General features: G+C 45.6%; 1 protein-coding gene across 4 annotated transcripts in view; it reads right to left on the reverse strand.

Annotated features, from left to right (window-relative positions):
* Nucleotides 1-2,218: 2,218 nt before the first annotated feature.
* Nucleotides 2,219-22,060, reverse strand: part of ANKRD13A (ankyrin repeat domain 13A) — a 34,460-nt gene continuing 14,618 nt past the window's right edge. For 3 of the 4 annotated variants that reach the window (XM_035017178.1, XM_035017180.1, XM_035017181.1), the window contains 12 exons: nt 20,384-20,429; nt 18,601-18,744; nt 17,257-17,446; nt 13,403-13,469; nt 11,945-12,026; nt 11,016-11,077; nt 10,171-10,301; nt 9,508-9,665; nt 8,336-8,449; nt 6,707-6,867; nt 4,893-4,960; nt 2,219-4,277 (listed from right to left, as the gene is read on the reverse strand). In XM_035017178.1, coding sequence (XP_034873069.1) covers nt 4,082-4,277; nt 4,893-4,960; nt 6,707-6,867; nt 8,336-8,449; nt 9,508-9,665; nt 10,171-10,301; nt 11,016-11,077; nt 11,945-12,026; nt 13,403-13,469; nt 17,257-17,446; nt 18,601-18,744; nt 20,384-20,429 — 1,419 coding nt within the window. In that variant the 3' untranslated portion in view covers nt 2,219-4,081. The remainder of the gene's footprint in view (nt 4,278-4,892; nt 4,961-6,706; nt 6,868-8,335; nt 8,450-9,507; nt 9,666-10,170; nt 10,302-11,015; nt 11,078-11,944; nt 12,027-13,402; nt 13,470-17,256; nt 17,447-18,600; nt 18,745-20,383; nt 20,430-22,060) is intronic. The other variant, XM_035017179.1, reaches the window with a different exon arrangement.

The following is a 22,060-nucleotide window of genomic DNA, read 5'->3' on the forward strand; positions in this document are numbered from 1 at the left end:
AAGACAGTTGCCGCAAGACAAGGTATTATTTCGGGAGACTGAGCCACAAGTCATCTCAGGCCGGGCCAGGGGTCTGAAGACCTGGATTTGTGTCCCTGCTTCTGCAGAGCCTCAGTTTTTTTTCATCTGCGAAGTGGTGCTGTACACACTTTATCTTTCTTAATTATGATGAAGATCAAACACCGTGAAACCAGTACCAACAAGGGTGGGGTCACCACCTTTGGCCTGTCCCATAAAAAAACAGGGTTATTGATGGACTGCAGGGAGAAGCAGGTGGGATTCTGAAAGGCTGGCACTGACCGCTAAGTCCCAGGAGGGTGCATCCCCACCTCATCTGGAACGCTGTATTTTGATACACTGCCTAAAAAATTGAAATTTTTAGGATTTTAGAGGGAAACAGTAAAAACTTGGTAGGCCCATTAACCAACCTTATAAACTGCCATTTGCTCAGTAATCACTAGGCAGCTTACATAGAATCATGTTCCAGTTTTCTGAAACAACCTTGCAATAGGTACTCCATGTACAAATCCAAAACCCAGCCTACGTCTTCATTCCAACAATACCATCTGTTGAGCATGAGATTACAAGCAAAAGGCGGACAGAGTAATCTTTGTAGAAAGCAGCTTATTACAGAGATGAGTAAGGATACAAACCTCAATTCTGGGAGAGAGAGAGAACGCAGAACTCTACTGAAAACTTTTATGCACCAGGACTAACCACTAGTACTTTTCAAGTGGCATTATTTCCTTTACCTGTGTCTCTGGGAATACAGGGTGGGGAGGCAGCCTAAGCCTCCTAAATCGAACTGTGCTCAGAATACCTACCGTGTACCCAAATGAACGTATTCATTTATACCAATCATAAAAATGATTAATCTTAGATTAATCTTAACTTTAAAATAGAGATTAATAAATATGTAAGTGCTGCTTGGGATTTGGGGTCTCTGGAAGTCTTATTAATACTACATTTTTTTCAGCTGGACCTCAATCTGAAATCCATACATTTCCAGACATGGGCCTAGTTTGGACTTTGAACCCCATCACTTAACTGCACTGCGAATCTTCCCGTGAGGCGGCTGTCCTGCAGCCCGTTTTCCTTGAGGTCTTCGGCATTCAGCAGGAAACCCGTGGGTACAGTGAGTCTGTCTGTCTCTTTCCAGTCATTATGTGGAGCAGACTTCGCTTCCTTGAGAGGCAGACACCTCACGTTACATACGGTGTGTCGAGCTTGCTCGTGGAGCAGAATGTCTAAAGCACTTTGTTATAGTTAGTTCCTGGCACTGTCTTCCATGCAGAAGTGGCTCAGTTTCCCGCTGGTATTGAACTACCTAAGCTTTAGTGAACCTAAAGGTGAAGAAACTATTAGTTTTTTCATTAAGTAATCCACAGGTATTGCGTCCCTTGGCCTAAGGCGATGGAGTTTTCTTCATAGTGCCCCACTGGCTCAGAGTATTTTCTACTTTCCCCCAAAGCAAAGCAGCTCCTTCACATCTTCCTGGAAATACCAAGACCTTGTTTCTGGAGCCCAAATGTTTTTCACTGGTCACTGCCTCCGTTTGTGTTTTTATGTGTTGGTTTTTTGTTTTGTTTTGTTTTGTTTTTTAAGATTTTATTCATTTGAGAGAGAAACAGAGAGCACAAGCAGGGGGTTAGGGCAGAGGGAGAGGAAGAAGCAAGTTCCCCGCTGAGCAAGGAGCCTGATGTAGGGACTCGGTCCCAGGACCCTGGAATCATGACCTGGACCGGAGGCAGCCGCTTACCCGACTGAGCCACCCAGGTGCCCATGCCCCTGTTTTTTAATACCAACGTAATTGGGTGTAGGCTAAATCTGGAAGCCCAAATTATTACCTGACTTTCTAAGAGCAGCCTCACCGAGCACTTCAGCCTCAGAGGGGAGCATCTTCAGTCCCATGAGCGACCTGATGTTGGCGTGGCTTCCCGGACTCCACAAGAGCCAGCCCACCTCCTGCAGGACCACCAGTGTCTCCCGGCAGCCCCAGCGCTGGCCGGCTCTCAGTTTCCGTGTGAAACGAGTAGCAGGGGCGCGTGCGGACTGTACGACCCCGGGTGGGCAGGCTGAGAGGAGCAGGTCGCCTTTGAAACGGACGCCGAGTGTCGCGAGGCACTGCCCTGTCCCAGTCACACACGAAACAGGAAGTGTGGGGACATTGAGCCCCCGAAGAAACCACGCGGAAAGGAAAAAAGACCCAAAGGCTGGCTAGGCTACTGTACGAGCACCCTGTCGGGAAGCAGTCTTTATTGGCATTTTCAGAGAACGAGCACATAGATGGAAAACGCTGCAACTGACTGACACAAGGATCGGGCCCTTTTTAACTGACTTCCCGGGGAGTCGTCTTCCTCAGGAGGCAGGACCGTGGAACGCAAACACCGATGTTACTGTGATTCACCCCAGTAAGCGATGCGGCTGGACCGCGGCCCTTCCCAGCACGCGTCCTCGCTCGGGGCGAACGCAGAGCCAACAGAACGCCGGGCTGCGTGTCTGCACCCCGCGGGACGCCGCGGTACCCTGGCCTCGTGTGCGCCGCAGGAGGAGTTCGGGTGGGACCGTGACCGAGACGGCTGGTGGTTGTGGGCCATCCAAAGCACGGGGCTCTGTGACCAAGAGCAATGCTAAGTGCAGCGTAGTTTCGGTCTCTCCCCCATCCTGAAAGCAGCGCAGCAGAGGGGAGACGAACGCAGAGCTGAGGAGGCCATTGTGACCGGGTTATGTCAGTGCAGCCTGTGGGGACGAAGAGACAGGCCAGAGTGCGGCCCCCTCAGCTCTCCTCCCCGGGGTTCTTCTGTGTGGTGTGCGGTGCTTCTTTACAGAAGGGTCAGATCAACTGGTTAAACTACTAAAGGTATCCAAAAAAGGCCTGAGAAAATCTGGTGAAAATGTATACCCTTGTATTGCTACTGATGGGAGTAGTTGTTTTTCTATCTTTTAAAAATAATAAAAAGATTCTGTTACAAAATATATTTATCCAGAAAGATGTTGATTTGAACTCTAAAAAGCAATGCGGAATCCTCATTTTCCCTTTTGAATGCGGAGCTATTGAGCTCCGCTCGTAGCTCCCTTCCGAACTGCAAGGCCACCCCTTCCTCTCTAGTGAGCCTAGGCCTGGAGTGGGGTCTCCCTTGACCTCCCCATGGCAGTCTGTCCCTAGGGAGGGCGCGGAACACACTTGGTTTGGTTCTGTGCTGTCCGATGTTTTGGCCAGCTTGCCCCCTTCAAGAACAAGCCTCAGGCTCTCCTCACTGCTCCTTTGGGGCCAGGATTAGCTGCCTTGGATTTAGCCTAGAGGATCCTGCTCTCAAAGGAAGTGCCTTTAGAAATTCAAATCAGACCCCTCAGCGTGGAGTGAGGTGGTTTTAAAACTACTGGTAATTTTTAAGGCTAAGGCAACATCCGTGGTCATTTGTATATCCTAACGTGATGCTGCAAATAGTTAAGTCTAATCTAAAACATAGCGTTTATATGTCTCCTCTTGAACTCTGGCTGGGGGTGGGAGGGGTGGGAGGGGTGGAATAAGGTGGAGATGGAGGAGGAGCAGGGATAGTGTCCTAGAAATCCTGTATAAAGGTAAAAACAAACAAGTAGATCGGCACAGATTATCCATTTCTTTGGTGAACTGTGAAGATGTGTCTCATAAATTCTCATAAACCACGCTCTACAAAGGCTGCTGCTGTCATAATATAAAAGCACCCTGACTCTGCAGTAACTTGTTTTGTTATCACTCCTTGATAAAAATTAATCTACAAACTTGCGGGGGTTGGGGTTTTTGTCTAAAGCTGGTAGTAAAAATGTGACCTGCAAGCCAACACAGCCAATGGAAAGTGCCAATGCTGTCTTCCCCTTAGCCTGGAGATGGGGCCTGTGGGTCCCCAGCCCCTACCCGGGGCGGGGGGGTTGTCAGGGATGGACCTGGGAGCCCCTGGTCTGGCACCTCTGTGGAAAGGAAGGGCAGCTGCCGTGGGCCGCATCCATGCGAGGTGCAGTCCCTCAGCCCCGGGGCACTGGCGATGCCGCACTTCAGTGCAGCCCAGAACCTCTGCTTTGTGCAGCCCGTGAACAGGAAGGTCTATTTCTCCGTGAGAGACAGCTGTAAGACTTGCTGGAGCTCCTCCTCCTCCTCCCGGAGCCGGAGCTCCCGCTCCTCCAGCTCTTTGGCAGAGAGCTCCATGGCCAGCTGCAAGTCGCTATCAAAACGGCTCGTCTCACTCAAGGCGCCGGGGCCCAGGCCTTCTGAGCTGGTGAGGAGGCTCTCCTGGATGGCCCTGTGCGGGGAAAAGCGGCAGAAAGAAACCGATGACCAGCATCATCAGGGCGGCGGCAGCATCTACATTTAACTGCCTCCCGAGAGCACAGCATGCCGCGCACTTTATACGTGCCCCACAGGCACGTTGCCATTCAATCCCCTGTAACCCTGGAGACGCGGTGCTGTGTACACGTGAGAAACCTGAGGCTCAGACAGGCGAACAAAGCTGCCCAGGATCACCCAGCTGCTAGGTGATGGGGTCAGGATTTGGATCTGTTTTAAAGCAAAACCTAACTTCTCCTTCAGTAGGCTTTCATAGACGCCTGGAGTACCTGAAAATACTCCATAAAACACATCTTTGCAGTCTTTACCACCTCCTTTAAAAAGATAATCTACTCATCTCCGGATCTGTTCCCCAAAGCCTCCTCATTCTTAAAATTGTATATACTTTTCCCACTGAGGACATCTAGATCCTGTGTGAGCATACATTCTTTGTAGAAGATCAGACCACTGAAAAAGCATTTACTGGGTGCCTGTCTGCCAATGGCAATGGCCTGTGAACTAGTCAACAACCATATCAACACTAAGTGCCTGTGTCGGCCTCAGTTTCATCCTTAAGAGTCACGCCAGTCACCTCTCATACTGAGCGTCATAGGCATGTGTCTGGCTGATCCCTCCATTCGAAGCTGGTCCTGAAAGTTCCTGCGAAGAACAAACATGATGGACATGAATACCTGCTGGAAGGAATGGGTGTCATACCAATAAGGAGATGAAAGCAGCAAGAACAAAATTTTAAATGTTTCCATGTCCGTGACTGATAACGCCGCATGAAAAATGAATAGGGACGTGGGTGATCTCAAAAATGACACCTAAATGTCAGGTAGAATGTGGTACACTACCCTGCTTAATGGCCACAGCCTCTCATGCTTGACACAGAATCTATCCAAAACAGCCCTGGGCAAAGTTTAAAGGAACAAGAGGTCATTCTTGTAAAGCGAGATGACAATACATAATTCAACATTTGTCATCTTTGACTTTGGCCACTCCCTTTTGCAAAATTTATGGTCAGGAAGGTTTACGCAGATATCGGGGGTGGGGGGAATAAGCTAACTTACAGAAGGGGCAGGAAGACGCCCTGGAGGGACAATGAGGTCCGGGAGCTGGGCTTTTCCCAAAGGGAATATGCTGGCTCTGGGTGCGGCCCTTGGCCCAGCAGCTTCAGAAAACTGAATCGTTCAAAGAATGGATCGAGGGCGGCTGGGTGGCTCAGTTGGTTAAGCAACTGCCTTCAGCTCAGGTCGTGATCCTGCAGTCCCAGGATCGAGTCCCACATCAGGCTCCCCGCTCAGTGGGGAGTCTGCTTCTCCCTCTGACCCTCTCCCCTCTCATGCTCTCTCTCACTCTCTCTTTCTCAAATAAAATCTTAAAAAAAAAAAAAAAAAAAAACCCATAAAGAATGGATCGATGGGGAATGGAGGGGAAGGGCGCACGTTGTCCAACCTCAGAGTCTCAAGAACAAAACCAGAATGCCCAAAACCTGAGCTTGGTAGCCCATGAGCAGGAGTGTGGGTACCACTCTCAAAGCTTAGGGGGCCTGTGAGTGCAGGGGCTGGGGCTGCTTCACCAAAGAATCCCCACTCTGCAAACATGTGCTGAATGAGCGATGGAAGGAAACAAGAAACCAAGGAACAAACAGCAGAGCCCAGGACACCAAAAGGTGGGGACACAGAAAGAACCCCCACCCCAGCAGAATCAGGAAGCCACAGGAGGGCGGGGATGGAAGGAGGTGACGCTGGGGGAGGAGGAGCTCAGGCTCTGCACTGCACTGTCCCAGGCAGGTGACACCTGGAGGAAGAACCACCTGAGGAGACCAAGGGCAGCTGTTCCTACCCTGGTCTGCCCTACCCTTAGCTCTACCCTTAGCTCGAGACTCTGACAGTTTGGGACTACACCCCTTGCAACAGAATAAAACACAGGAGTAAAAAACTAACTTAACAGAGTATCAACCACCATTTTCATCACTCACTGAGCAACCATAACACAGTGACTGGTTTTCCTTTGGGAGGAAGCTGGGATTCAAATCCACATGCCTTCTTACAAGACGACCGACACGTGGACAATATTCTAGAAAAAAACAGGATGGTGTACGCTAGCGTGGACCTACGATTTCAGTACTGGCAAATCAGACAGCCTGCTCCAAAATATACGTGATTGTGGGCTGCGTAGGTGAACTAAGGAGAAGGAAAGTCTGTTGGGAGACATCCTGTGAATGATGCTGACTGGGGCTGTGCACATGGTGTCACATAAGCTTTTGCGAAAGACCAGGTGCAGAAAACAGAATCTCTGTAAACACTGTGAATATGCCCAACTTGTGATGTACAGTGAGTCTCACAAGTCAGCTACAACTTGAACCCTCCCATGCCCTGCCGTCTCTCCCGCCAAGTGCACCTGGCTCCTGCTGGACTCCAGTAAACTCTGCTGGATGGCAAACTGCATTATCTCATAATCTTCGTCTTGTAAGTGCACATTTCTGCCATCATCTTGAACGTGGTAAGAGTCTGGAATTTCAAATACAGACTGATCCACCTCAAAGTTTGCCACCTGGGAAGCTGAAACACAAAAGGTAACAGTCCGGTGCCGGAATCAGCAAAATAAATTTCCACTTCAAACTTAGAATTTAAAATTTATAAAAATTTGTTCGATTAAAAAACAAAAGGATTAAAATGATTAAAATCAAGGTTTGCTACTATGTGAGAGAGATTTTGAGGACCAATAACCTTGACAGAGAAAGGTACCAAAATATTGCCTTTTTCTTTTGGTCTTGGGGTTTTTTTTGTTTTTGTTTTTTTAATAATAAAATTAACTCATGGTCATAAAAAAATAAAGATGTCTCTCTCCCTACACCCTTTCTCTTATCTCCAAAGTCCAGAGGTAACCAGTATTTCCTTATATGTCTTTTGAGAAATGCGATGTAGGTACACAGTCACACCAAGGTCTCTTTGTATTTTTCCCTTTTTTATTATGAAATACAGTAAACACGTAAAAGAAAGTATGTAAGATGTCTGTAAATTAAATAAAAAAAAAATGATAACAAAAGGGGGCATCTGGGTGGCTCAGTCGGTTGGGCATCCGGCTCTTGGTTTCGGCTCAGGTCATGATCTTGGGGTCATGGAATCAAGTTCTGCATTGAGCCCTACGTCGGCCTCCGTGTTCAGCATGGAGTCTACTTGAGATTCTCTCTCTCCCTCTATCCCTCCCTGCTACCTGCTCATACATGCTGTCCCTTCCCTCTCTCTCAAAAAATAATAATACAACACGGGGCGCCTGGGTAGCTCAGTCGCTGGGCATCTGACTTCAGCTCAGGTCATGATCCCAGGGTCCTGGGATCGAGCCCCACATCGGGCTCCCTGCTCTGTGGGAAGCCTGCTTCTCCCTCTGCCAGTCCCCCTGCTTGTGTTCCCTCTCTCGCTATGTCTCTCTCTGTCAAATAAATAAAATCTTTAAAAATAATAATAATAAAACAAATAAATGCCTGTGTATCCTTCAACTAGTCCAAGATACAGAACAGCATTTTACCACAGTAAAACAAACAACTAAAAAAAATTCAGTTATATTTCTATATATTACCAAGGAGTAACGGGAAAGTAAGTAAATAATCCACTTAGAGTAGCATCCACAAGATAATCTGGATGGATGGCAAGGGAGCCTGAGGAAATTTTGTGGGGTGATAGAAATGCTCTACATCTTGATTGTGGTGGTGGTTACATGGGTACACACATTTGTCGAAACGCACTGAACTATCGCACTTAAAGCAAGAGCATTTTATTGTATATTCAGTACACCTCAATAAAGTTGGTTTTTAAAACTATGCCATTTTTCTTTTAATACAAGTGGGGTCATATTCTACAGGCTGTTTTTACACTGACCCTAAACAAAATCTAAAATTTTCTTTCATTCAGTGCAGAGATCTACTTCATAAGATAATCCAATGTCAAACTGAATAATTAGTATATTAACTGGATATGTGTGTGTGTGTGTTTTTAAACCACAAAGCCCAACTTTTTTTTTTTTTTTTACCTGAATCAGCCTGGGTCCCTTCCACGTTTTGAGATCCAGTTTCTTCAGCAGTGCTACAGCCGTTAACATTTCCAAATGTAATCCGTGCATTTAAGACATGAAACAAGGGAATTTCTAACAAAATAAAAGCTTTTATAAATGAACTTTACAAGAATAGCCACCGTTTACTGAGTGCCTACTGTGCTAGTACCATGTCAAATACATTAACGTAACTATCCTGCCCAATATACAGATGGGAAAACTGAGATTCAGAGAGGTTAAGCAGCTATTCCTAGATCCCAGTGAATAAGTGATCAAGTCTACACTGAAAAATGTGTTGCAAATATGCAACTATACAAATTCTAAATTCCTGACAAGTTCTATGTATTGTGTATGGGATTATGCATTCCCTAAAACATGCAGGCCCTAAAACATACTTACATATCAAAGAAGGTGTCAGTGGTCTTCCTCAAAAACAATCTAATCTGTTGCTTAAGTTTGACATGAAAACAATGAATGTGTCACATTTTTATGCCTTTTTACATCTGTTAGCACCATTTGTAAATAGAACTGATGATTGGGGGATCTCTTAATTTTGATATGGAAAGTGAACCAAAAACCACAGCACTTCTTTCTTTTTCTTTTATAGATTTATTAATTTGAGAGAGTAAGAGCTAGAGAGAGAAAGCACAAGCGGGGAGGAGAGGGAGAAGCAGGCTCCCCTCTAAGCAGAGAGCCCGATGTGGGGCTTGATCCCAGGACCCTGGCATCATGATCTGAGCCAAAGGCAGACACTCAACCGACTGAGCCACCCAGGCACCCCAACAACACTTCTTTAAAAAACCATATTAAGCTAGAGGATCATTGTGACCTCCTCCATTATATCTACTATCTGCTACTTTTGCCTAAAATGTTCCAGTGCCAGGGCACCTGGGTAGCTCAGTAGGTTAAGCGTCTGCCTTTGGCTCAGGTCATGATTCTAGAATCCTGGGATCGAGCCCCACATCGAGCTCCTTGCTCAGCGGGAAGCCTGCTTCTCCCTCTCCCCGCCCCCTGCTTGTGCTCTCTCTTGCTCTCTCTCAAATAAATAAAATCTTAAAAAAAAAAAAATGTTCCAGTGCCCTGAAGCACATTCTGTCACCCATAGAAACGGGCAGAACCTACAGGTGCTCCTGTGGTTTAGCAGACAGTACCTATTTTGACAGGAAATCCTGGTGGGAATTCCAGTTTGATGAAATCTCTCAGCCGTGCAAAATGAGCGCTGGTTCGGGCCATGAGGTCAATGATGGGAATGACTTGCTCCACAAGAGAGAGTGGGAAGTCCTCACACATCCACAGCGTCGCTTTAAACCTGCAAGATGGACCAAGACAAGAGTGAGGCCGTTGCCCCCAGACAGGGAAACTGAAGGACTCCTATGCGGCCGGCTAGACGGCACTAGCCTCCTTACTGCAGCCTTCCCAGCCACCGTACTTCTCTTAATGTGGAGCGGGGAAGGGACTAGACCCGTGAATTCAGATGACCATGCGATCTGGCCATCAGGAGAAATGCCCTGCACGCTGACCTCCCCCTGCAGCAGCCGGAATTGACAGCAAGCGTGAAGGAATTGATAGCTGGTGAATCATGCCACTGGATCAGCGGAAGCTTGCTGGCAGTAAAAAATACAAGGAATTCTTATATCCCATCTCAACTCCATTTGGAGAAGGGCTAAGAAGAAAGTGGGCAATCTGCTATTTGCTTTTCTCAGCTAAAGTAACTTCCAAATTATGTTTAAAGGAAAGGGACAGAAAAATGACAACACGATCCCAAGAAACAGCACAACTTCTGAAACGAGTCTGTGTGGCCACGAGGCCCTTACTTTTGCGTTCTAATCGTCAGCTCTTTCGGCCTTCCAATGTCCCGGTCCTTCAGATCAAACTCTTCATTAAAGTACTCCTCAGGCGTGATGGCCGTGGGGTTGTTGGCAGAGGCACGTTCCGTGGTGAGGTCCTGCCGAACCAGAGCTCAGGGCAATCAGAAATGCCAAGTGGTGTTCGCAGTGGAGGCCTACAGCACTCAGCCTCTAAGGTGGACGTGTTAACCAGCTACAGGTCGGGAAGTTCTAGTCATCACCCTCCTCCGCCTTTTCTTTAACCAAGTTACTGTACAGAACAAGAAAATCTACAAAGGTGTGAGGAAAGGACACAGGAAACCTAAAGGGTCTGTCCAGGTCAAACATTTCTCCACTCTCTTTAGCATTTCTATCTCCTGACTGTAAAAAAGAAAAAAAGAGAGAGCTGAAAGCACCTAAGATCTGGGAGACCTGGAGTTCATGTTCCAGCTCTGTCAGGCTCTCGCTCGGGACACTGGAAAGGGAATCTTATTTTTCTGACCCTCTGACAGCCATTATACTAACTCCACGTAGTTCTCGTAAGGATCAAGTAAGAAAATGTTAAGGTGCTCGGTTAAAATAGAAAGTCCTGAATCCTTTTTAAGTTTACAGATGAGAGAGAAAGCACCTGATTTCCATAGTCACGACCCTCCTCTAAAATCTTTATTTGTAAGATTCATCTGTTTCTCTTCCAAAAGAGTATCTCAGATTTCAGCTTGGGAGTGCTCTTCAGCCTTGCAGACAGAGAGGCCTGGTCAGATTCAGTAAATGCCATCACAGCACAGAAAAGTCATGTCCTTTCTGGAACGTGAGAGCTCGCTGCTTCCACTTACCCCTTGAGCACCAAACTGGTGTTCCACAGTTCCCAGCAAAGATTCCAGTGGGTTCCTGTCTGCTACAGAGGGGGGGGGGGTAGAAAGTTTAATGTCTAACATTATACCTTACTTGTGACTGCAGAAAGAGATTCTCATCCTATTTTAAAGTTCTGGATCCCAGCTACCTACATTAGGAAGTCCATTTATGGGCAGACTGGTAAAATCATCTACAATAACCATCAGCTAATTTACCCTTATAGGATATTTTTTATTAGGGTTTCTAACCTAGATGAGCAACAGTTACAAGAACTAAAGCAGAAAGAGTTGGGGTTTGGGAGTGAGCCTGGGGGGGCCACAGAGTCCTCATCTGCCAAAACGGAGTCCTAGTAACAGCGGTGGTGGTGGTGGAGGTGGCCAGCAATGACCACATGCTTGCCGCACTCTGTGGGAAGCTACCAAAGGTTAGTTAGCATGCGGCAACTCATCCCATCCTCCCGAGCATTGCCATTTCACTGCTGATGAACCTGAGCCACAGAGGGTAGGTAACTTAAGACCACACAACTGGCCACTGGTGGGGCTGAGATATAACCACCACGTATTGGCAGTGTGTGGGCTCAGAGCCCAGGTTCTGTCCAGATCTTTCATGGTGCGAGTTTGGACTCAATCGCTCATTCTAGCGAGAACTACTCTCCAATACCCTTATCTACTTTTTTGGTCAGATCCAGCAATTGTTCTTCAGAAGACAAAAACAAACCCCTCCTGCATGGCTTTAATTCCAGTTGAAGCCAACTATGGGTAACACCTTCAAGAATGGGCCAGACTAAGGACATTTTTGTAAAAAGGAAGTTAGGGTTAGGATGAGCCTGACCTGACCACATTCACCCCCAAACTTAACGAAGCCAACAAAGTGTCTCTCTTTCTAGGCTAAACAAAAGAGGAAGGATTACCTTTGTATCGCTTTTTTTCTTCCTCGGTCAGATGTTCTGTCCGGATTTTGGTTATCACACTCACATTGTTTACTGTGTAAACCTTGAGAGACGTGTGCAAAAGAAAACAGTGACACAGGGAATCAAAACTCAAAAAATAAGCATAGCAAGAGCAAGAATGCTGAAGCCAAAAAACAAAAAGAAAGAAAAAAAAGAAAATTGCAGCAAAATAAAGATGAGAAATGGTTGACAATCATTAGGATCCTTGAGAGAAAATACACAAGCTATCAACTTAGAAATGCATCAGCAGTTAATTTGCATCTCTGACAGTTTTAAATACCGAGGAGTGAAAAGGGATGGCTGCATCTTCCCGCCTGCCCTTTGTGTTGCTAAATACCCTCAAACAAAGGTCCTGATAGTTAGGTCTCCCAGCTGGATTCCCATCGTGCTATCCTATCGTGCTATTCCTATCCCAAAGCTGCATTGTGGGCTTCTGTACTGATCTATGGTGATTTTATAACAGGACTTAGACAGCCATCTGCTGGGCAGAAGGAAAACAGAATGAACACAAGGTTCTCTATACCCGTGTAAGACTTAAAGGAAACCAGCAAGTCACTATTTAAAAAGCTATGCCATCTACGGACAAAAAATTATTCTCACCACCAGAGTCAGGGCTCTGTTCTCAAGGCCGCCTGAGGAATGTGGGGGTCTGGAAGCTCGAATCTCACGGTAAGCAGAATTAACTGTATGTGCCATACGTGGATTCCCCATGATGAGAGACTCGAGGAAACCCACACAGCACTGGAGCAACTGTGTCTAAATGCGTCCCGCGGAGCATGATGTAAGTGTCTTTGCCCACTCAGAGGTCACCAGAGGATCCTGCGGTGCCTGGCTCTGGCATCAGGAGCCAGCAATCCCTGCTGGCCTGCAGGGCTATGGAAAAGCCAGCAAGCAGAAGCTCCAGCTGACAAGACGCCGGAGGACCCGACTGACAGCTGTCTCCACTCTGACAACTGTATTCTTAATGCACTGATGTCATGCAAGTGGGCTGTCAAGCCGCTGGTTACAATTAGGCTGACTATGAAAATGGAGGCTCATTAAAGCTACTTTACTTTTTTTTTTTCTTTCTTTAAACCCACTCAGGTTATAAAAAAGATCGACATGCAGGTTTGAGTCTAATCCTTTCTTTTCCTCCTTAAAGAATTAAAGGAACAGTCACTGCTATGGGGACGACTGGCACCTGGACTCACTTCTCTACACCACTGTTTCTCTTTGGCATACGTAGGGACCTCCTCGGGACGTGCTATTCTATTTTCTGAACGTCAGATAAGATACAAATCCAAGTGAGAGACGCTAAGCAGTACTTTATTCCCCAGAGCATCTCCATGGCACAGAGGCATGAAAAAATCTGAACAGACTCCTCATTTGCATAGAAGCTAAATAGCTATATTAAATCTTATTTTAAGAGTTTCCTTTTACCTTTGCTTCGTAACCATTAACAACTTCTGCTTTATCTGTCCTCCAGCCCCAGAATCCGGATTTAGTTCTGATAAAAAGTGAACACCACAAATTTCTACATGTACAATATGCCATTCAGATTTATCCCTGCAGCCTTTATAGTTTATTTCCCCCAGCTTAAGGTGGTGAAGGACACTTGATGATTATGGTCCTATTGTCCACAAAACGATGCTCTTGGTGACAGATGGCTTAAGGATCCCCACCCCCTCCCACAGTTATTAATCAACTGGCCTCACCCCTGGCATAGAAAGCCTCCGTTCTTGGCTTCTGTACAAAAACTGCCAGCATAGGGCGGCAACAAAGGTGGTGACATTCACTGGACAGCTGTCCTAAAGACACGAGTGAAGAGAACCAGCGTCCAAGGGCTCGCCCCGAGGTGGCATCTGGGTCAGAGCATTTATCTGGATCATTGTAACTGTGGGCATGGACGTCAGTGGCTCTGTCCCCATGAGCGGCCGCATCTCAGTCGAGGAATTCTTAGAACAACGAGGCACAGACCGTCCTGCTCCTCAGGAGAGAGCGGGTGGGGAAGGAACTCATCACTGTGGCAAGCCACTTGGAGAAGCCATTAATGCCTGCAAAACGGCTTGGGAGTCACATGTTTTATCAGGTCTGGTGCAGCAGAGGAAAGGATGTTCTTATGTTAAAAGCAGTTTTTCAGCCCAGGCATTCATTCCAGGTCTGTGGAACTGCTTTTAAAGTAGACCAGCACTGAGGTGGCTGCTACGGCGTTGGTAAAGTGCCTGAAAACCCAGTTGTTCCACTCAGCGTACTTCTGGGAAGAAATGCATTTAGAGCCCAGAGCGGCCAAGAGGCTCTGGTTCATTTTCAAAGCAGCTCACCCTGGGAAATACCACCACTCACAGGGGAACCCTGACCAGCCTGGTCTGCCCTTTTGTCTAGGACATCACATCCTAGCTCCGCTGTGACTGCTGCACTTGGCCCCACAGAGAGCAACAGCTTGCCTTCTGCCCTGACCCCAGAGGGAAGTAGGGCATCACACAGGAAGTTCTGGGAACTGGAAGGTTAGCCAACCCACAGAGAAGATACAGGTCATTTGCATCTCATGTTTCCAGACAGCTTCATTAGTCCAGATGGGGTATGCAGGGTTTTATGTGTATGTTACAGCCCATCAGAGAAAGGAGGGACCAGAACTTTACCTTTCCGATTAGTCGTCCACAATTAGGCAGCATGACCCATGGAGGGAGAGAGAGAGAAACCCTAAAGGGATTACACCAGATGCTAGCTATCTCCACTTCACATTTCAGAAACAAACCCGAAATCCAGGGGGCAAGCGGTTAGGGTCCCCACCGATTCATAAACCAGAGTCCCCTTTGAATCATCAATAATTGAAAATCGAGAGAGTCCTTTTAGTTAACAGATTCAGTCCTCAGTTCCTTGTCTTTCACCAAGTCACTTGGTATTTTGGCCTGGGAGGGAACTGTTTTCTGGCACACAGTCTTCCGAGGTACCAAAGGATGACTCCGTCTGCTCTCCTTCATCCTGCGGGCCTGCTGGGGAGACGGAGCTGCGCGGCTCTCCCTGGAGACCGCCATGCAGCTCACTGCTCTGCATCTGCTCAGCTGGCAACCCTAGCTGCTGCACCCCCCTTTCCAGCCCCGCTCTGACAGCTTGCTGATTAAATTCAGCGACCTAATTTAAAACCAAAATTCTAATAACTCCTTGGCCCTTGATTAACATCACATGCAGAGGCATCTGAAAATGACAGGAGGACACCAGCTCCCCCTCTTGCCATTTTTACCTCTGCCCGTGTCCGCCGAGACTGCCATACCAGGAGCCACTGGGCCAGCGCTGTGGCCTGGAGGCTGCTGAGCCACTCGGAGAAAGGCTCTGAGGGTGGCAGGGAATGTTCTGTTTCAGGCTGGCAGAGCCTAATCTTTCAGAGAAGAGACAAACCCAGACTGCAGCCAGAGGGTACACACTGGCAGGCCGAAAACTCCTGCAGGAAGCAAGCCTCAGGCTCTCCGTAACAGATCAAAGAGATGGGCGAGAACGACTATCACAAGAGAGCACACCTTCCCGATTCAATCAAATACACACTCCCCCCTCCAGCAGGAAGGACGCGTGCCCACCTTTGCTACCACTCAAGTGGCTCAATCCTTGCTTGATGCACAAGAAACTCACGGACTGCATATCTAATTCCGAGCACCACCATAAAAAGCAGCTGTCTACCAGAAACCCTGTCTCTGAGACCCACTGCCAGTTGCAAAAGGAGGCTAGCTTGAACCTTCTGAAGACCTCGTGGCCATACGAATACCAAATACACCTTAGTCCTCCATACAAATGGAACGTGCCATCACATACCATCTATCCTCCGCAGGGCAGCCGCCAGTAATTGGCGTGCCCTTTTGTAAGTTACACTTAAGAACACTGACTCGAGCAACTCTGCCAATGAATCAGGGAATAGCAGCTCTTCTCATGACATCTTAGGGTCGTGGGGACTTTCGCAACGTCATCTCGAGATTCATTCCTTTGTTTCTTCCAAGGACACGGGAACCCGGAGAGGCCGAGCCACCTCCCCAAAGCCACACAGTCATTCAGCGGCCCTGCCAGTGGCACTCAGTTCTTCCCACCCCTGTCTCCACAGCTGGGCCGCAGCGGTGACGGCAGGCTCCTCTATTCCCAGCTTTAGCAGCAGAGACCTAGCTGAAGGTGCTCTCCCTGTCTGCAGAGGCATGTGCCAAGCTTCAGGGGTCTTCCCAAGACCCTACCAGGCAAAGCCACAGAGAGTCCCTGGTAGACAGCCATCACCTGGCAAGGCTGGCGACGGGGGACTGACCCTGCCTCACAGGGGTACCACTACCCAGACAGCAGCACTATCAGGACACCACACTGCCTGGTATTTGGGTTTTCTCTTCTGCTACTAACAGATGTCCTAATTCCACTGCTCTATCTAAATGAGAAGAAAAGGGCACTTCAGTCTTACGTTTGACTCAACAGAAAATTCTCAGTCTTAAGAACTAATTTTATGGAAACAAAGAAAACAGAAAGAGAGGAAAGTCAGTATATTCATTAAGAGTAAAGAAAGCCTAAATCCAGGATAATATGTATCCACGTTAGCTCAGGTTATGCTGCTTTGGTTTACAGAGAGCTGGATGTGACATCCTAGGCAAACACTCAGGGCTCTTGCAGACTGCCTCAGCTCAGTGTGTCCTGAGGTAAAAACACTCAGGCCAATAGCTCCGACAGCCTCTACTTCCCCTACACTCAAAAGCTCTCCATGCCTCTGCAAGGCCCAGAGGCAGATGACCAGAGACACTTCCTCCTGGTTAATCAAGGCACAAACCTCTCCAGAAGTTTCTTCTTGTAGAATCTGGAATAGAACTGAAAACTCCTCCAGACTCTTGCTCTAAACTATTAGGCCTCACAGGGGGAAAGGACCACATTAAACTATATGGTTAAGTGTGAATCCGACTAATATTAGTACAACCACAATCAATACTGGGTCAATTCTAGCTTCCAGAAACTCAAAGCTCCATGGTTTGGGACTAGGGAATCTTGTGGATCCCCAAACGTCAAAACAAAAAATTCAAATAAAATCCAATAGAAAGGAAAAGAATATGAAGACATTTCTCCAAGACATAACCAATACGCTATAAAAATGATCTATGAAAGAGGATGTCAGCTGTGTCTTCTACTTGGTTAGAACAGAAAGCAACGTTAAAACCCACTACTGTTTATTATGCCACATTAGAAAAATCCCAATCCACCCGTAATTTCCGATTCATATCTACGTGCCACTAAAGATGGCAGTAAAGTGATTAGACGTTAAAATGCAGAACCTAAATGCGTACCTTTCAAAAGCAATATTTTTAGTATCGAGGCTGGTGTTAATGACTGGGCTTGTGAGCCGCCTCTCAACTTCCCTGCCTTTTGGCTTCATCAAGTCCAGAGTGAGGCGCTCCATTTCCTGGGAAAGGTCAAAGTGCTCAGTGGTGACCACTCTGTCATCGTGGTTGACTTCCATCAGCTCTGCCCGGTTGTCTGTTAATGGAAACAAGAGCATAACTAGGCGCCACGCAAGGAAGACACAAAAACAAGGAAGCCTCAAAAGTTAAAATGCATCATCTTTCACATTCCCCCCCCCCCCCCCGCCAAGTGCTATCAGATAAAACCTAAAGACTATTGATTATTGACTACCTACTTACATGGGGATTATCTGGCCAGTTTCCACAGCCCAAAGGCCATCTTCCCCAGAGTTGCAGGCATTTAAAACAATTTGCCTTCTTCATTGGCAATACATCTGTGTACTTTTTAAAATATATGGTTTATATAATTACTGTAAACTGTTTACGTACAATGCTGGGCTGGCAATACCATTTTTCTCACCCTCCATTTGGAGGATCACGCCTGCTTATGGAGGGAATATAAGGAGATACAAGACAGAGTCTCAAACTCAACGCTCAGGAATGTGAGATACAAGACAGAGTCTCAAACTCAACGCTCACATGTCAAAAGGGTAACAGTGTTGGGTGGTAAGTAAATGAAACAGGCAAGAGAATTAAGAGAACTATCCAAAAAAGAAATAAAGTTGAGGAACTGCAGACTCCCCCAGCTCAGTGTGTTCTGAGGTAAAAACACTCAGGCCAATAGCTCCGACAGCCTCTACTTCCCCTACACTCAAAAGCTCTCCATGCCTCTGCAAGGCCCAGAGGCAGATGACCAGAGACACTTCCTCCTGGTTAATCAAGGCACAAACCTCTCCAGAAGTTTCTTCTTGTAGAATCTGGAACAGAACTGAAAACTCCTCCAGACTCTTGCTCTAAACTATTAGGCCTCACAGGGGGAAAGGACCACATTAAACTATATGGTAAGTGTGAATCTGACTAATATTAGTACAACCACAATCAATACTGGGTCAATTCTAGCTTCCAGAAACTCAAAGCTCCATGGTTTGGGACTAGGGAATCTTGTGGATCCCCAAACGTCAAAACAAAAAATTTTGTTTTGAAAAGTTAACTGAAAATTTTGTTAGCTGAAAAGTTAACAATAACCAAAAAAGGAAAAGAAAAAAAAAAAAAAAAAAGCCCCAGAGAGGATCAGATAAAGTATTATACTTATATAAAGTATAAGAATGCGAACACATTTTGATGGTTAAAAATCACTGTGTAACTTGAAAACAGAATATAATCACTCACCTTCTCCCTTAAATATAAAACTACGCCTCCCTCTTATCCAGCTCATGTTCTCAAATCCCAGCAATGTGATATCCACACGTAGTTTGGCACCACTTTTCCAAATGCGACAGACGTCATTCGGGCATATTCTAGAAACCAAGGGCACTAGAGAAGAGAAACGTACTACTGAGAAAAAACCTGAGGGCCAAGCAGAACATGCAGGCCCAGGAAATCAGGAGTGGGACTTAATAAAAGAAGAGCAGTGGCATGACCGTGACCATCGGACAGAATTGGGCTTGGCTCCCACACTGAGGATCCAGGAAGTCACTTCTAAAAAATAAAAGTGGACCTTCTGTTCTATAGCTCTTTATAAAAGTGCAGGTGTATGTCTCGTCCAGAGAAAACTCTAAATGACTCTCCCAAGGATAGTCTTAATCCCAAAACTGAACCTCTCTCTGTGACCGTCGACCACCATCAGGGCTTTGGAGCGTGTCCGTCTGGACTTCTCGCTCACATCTGCTGCTCCCGCCACGTGGCCATGGCCTGCCTGCCACATTGCCACATCCACCCTTCAAAATATGAGACCTAAAGCAGCTAAGATCTGTGGCTGCTTCACCTGCGTATATTGGCGTTGGAAAAGAACTCGTAAGGTTCCCAGAAGAACCTGAAGTTCTCTTCTGTTACATACTTTTTACTTCATTTAAATGTTTCGTTACAAATATGACTTCTTGCCTGACAGAGAAGTCGGAGTGAAATGGCTGGGAACCTGGGAATTAAGAGCTGTCATTAACTGATCTACAAGAAATAAAATTGGAACATCTATGAAAATTACTGTCAGTCGATTTGCCTTACAGAAGATTTTAGAGAAATACATCCATTTTGTAAAATACCAAGCTATCCCGACATGTGTCTCATCTTCTTCCTTAAAATAACAAGTTTAAACGAAGCAAGTTGAACCACATAAGGAAATGAGGAATAAATTATGGTAAATCTACTTACTAAAATTTTAGCCCTTTAAGGTGATGTTTTAAAAAAAACTAATAAAAAAAAATAAAATAAAATAAATAAATAAAAAAACCTAATAATAGTTCTCTTCTGTTACATACTTTTTACTTCATTTAAATGTTTCGTTACAAATATGACTTCTTGCCTGACAGAGAAGTCGGAGTGAAATGGCTGGGAACCTGGGAATTAAGAGCTGTCATTAACTGATCTACAAGAAATAAAATTGGAACATCTATGAAAATTACTGTCAGTCGATTTGCCTTACAGAAGATTTTAGAGAAATACATCCATTTTGTAAAATACCAAGCTATCCCGACATTTGTCTCATCTTCTTCCTTAAAATAACAAGTTTAAACGAAGCAAGTTGAACCACATAAGGAAATGAGGAATAAATTATGGTAAATCTACTTACTAAAATTTTAGCCCTTTAAGGTGATGTTTTAAAAAAAACTAATAAAAAAAAAATAAAAATAAAAAAATAAATAAAACTAATAATATGGACAGGTATCAGCTCTAAGTGACAAAAGGAGGAGATGAAATTGTCTATATATTCTCTTTACAGATGCTCGGGAGAAAATTCTCTATACACGGAGGAAAAAACTAGAAGGAAAATATCCAAAGCATTAACAGTAGTTGTGCTTAAGTGGGATTATAGGTGATTGTTTTTCCTTATTCTTTTCTATGCAATTCTTAGATTAAAAAAATATATATATATTCAGTTTTCATAAAGGAAAAATAAACTTATATTCAGGCTCAGTAAATTTGGAAACAAATAAATTACAAGCCCAGAGCCACTCACCCCAGCTGGTGAATTCCCATTTCATCTGCACATAGAAATCCGGAGCCTGAAGGACAAAGATTTAAAGTAAATGACCCTTAGCACTATTAACTGAACACAAACATGGTAAGGGTTAATAAGGCTTTAAAGGGGGAGGAGAAGGAAAGAACACAGAAAATAAGAAACATAAAATGCAAACCCATCAAAGTAAATGTTTATTTTATATGTAGGCTGTTATTTTATCTCGATATAAAATATGTCTAGACAGTTAATAAAGTTAACTGAGAGCAACAAGGTTAGAGAGGGATAAAATCAAATCTGATTTAGGACACAGTCTGGTTCCTAACAGTAGCAGAAAGATTAGCCTGGAAGATGGGCCTAGGCACCACCATGCAATGTGGGTAACAGGCTATTCTGAACAAAAAGAAAGGAACATCAATTCCATCTATTCTATGGGGGAGCTCGACTGTAACAGGTTTTGTGTGCTGGAAGTGCTTCATATTTACTGGACCTCGAAACCAGAAGAGGCTGCCAGACATCACCTCCCCAGGAAGTTGATGTTCCCTCCAGTTAACAGACTTTTGCCCTTATTTTCCTCTTCAACTTTTAGAATTTGACTTTATAAAAGTTTACACCATGAGAGCAGCCCTGTTTAGGACGACTTTCCGACCTGCCCCAAATTCTTACGGAAGGTTCTTGGAGAGCTACTTAAGAAATCCAACAGTTACCATCCAATAAGAGAAATACTAGAAATTCCAGGTGTTGTTCTGTTCCCTGCCTCCCCCCACCCCCTGCCATGGCTTTCTCGTGGTTTTTACAGAAGCACAGGAAAGGAAGACCAAGAATCTACCCGAGAATAAAACCAGGATTCCAGTGATGGACAAAAGGCTCTCTAAGGGGCAGCAGATAAGAAAGGGGGGCTTGTTTTAAGGAGAAAATGTTGAAAGACAAAACGTCAGCAACAGCATCTGGTGCCACTGGGCACACAGGTCATTCATAGGCTGTGTCTAACTTCAAGTGGACAAGACAACCCGATGCAGTTTACTGCTATGGATCAATACAGGTAAAAAACGGAAATCCTTTACATGGGATTTTTTTTTTTTTTTTTAAGATTTTATTTATTTATTTGACAGAGAGAGACCCAGCGAGAGAGGGAACACAAGCAGGGGGAGTGGGAGGGGGAGAAGCAGGCTTCCCGCGGAGCAGGGAGCCCGATGCGGGGCTTGATCCCAGGACGTCCTGGGATTGTGACCTGAGCTGAAGGCAGACGTTTAACCATCTAAGCCACCTAGGTGCCCCTACATGGGATTTTTTAAAGGAAGAATGACCCCACGTTAAGTCAGCTTCTGTTTTGCCAAGTGGGCAAATGTGTTTTCCTCCTCCAGTAAGTTAGATAAGAAAACAAGAAATCCACTTGATCTTTTGCACACACACAACACTGCTTAAAAGCAACGCATACAACTATTTCATATTTCCTGGAAGGTTTCATGTAGTACATGAAAAATGAGTACCTCCAGGACTGATTTTGCTTGAGCGTCAGAGAAATACATTTTTTAAAAAGAGTGCTCAGATAATGAGCAGTGATTGTCTTACAGCAAAGTTGTTCCTTTTCTCAATAGAGCCGTTAATTTTTCTCAAGAAACATGTTGACGGAAGTGTAAAGTGGATTTATCTAGGAAATATCTTTGGAGATATTTT

The sequence above is a fragment of the Mirounga leonina genome, unplaced genomic scaffold (assembly GCF_011800145.1).
Source record: "Mirounga leonina isolate KUSES-001 unplaced genomic scaffold, KU_Mleo_1.0 Mir_171, whole genome shotgun sequence".
Classification (NCBI taxonomy): Eukaryota; Metazoa; Chordata; class Mammalia; order Carnivora; family Phocidae; genus Mirounga; species Mirounga leonina.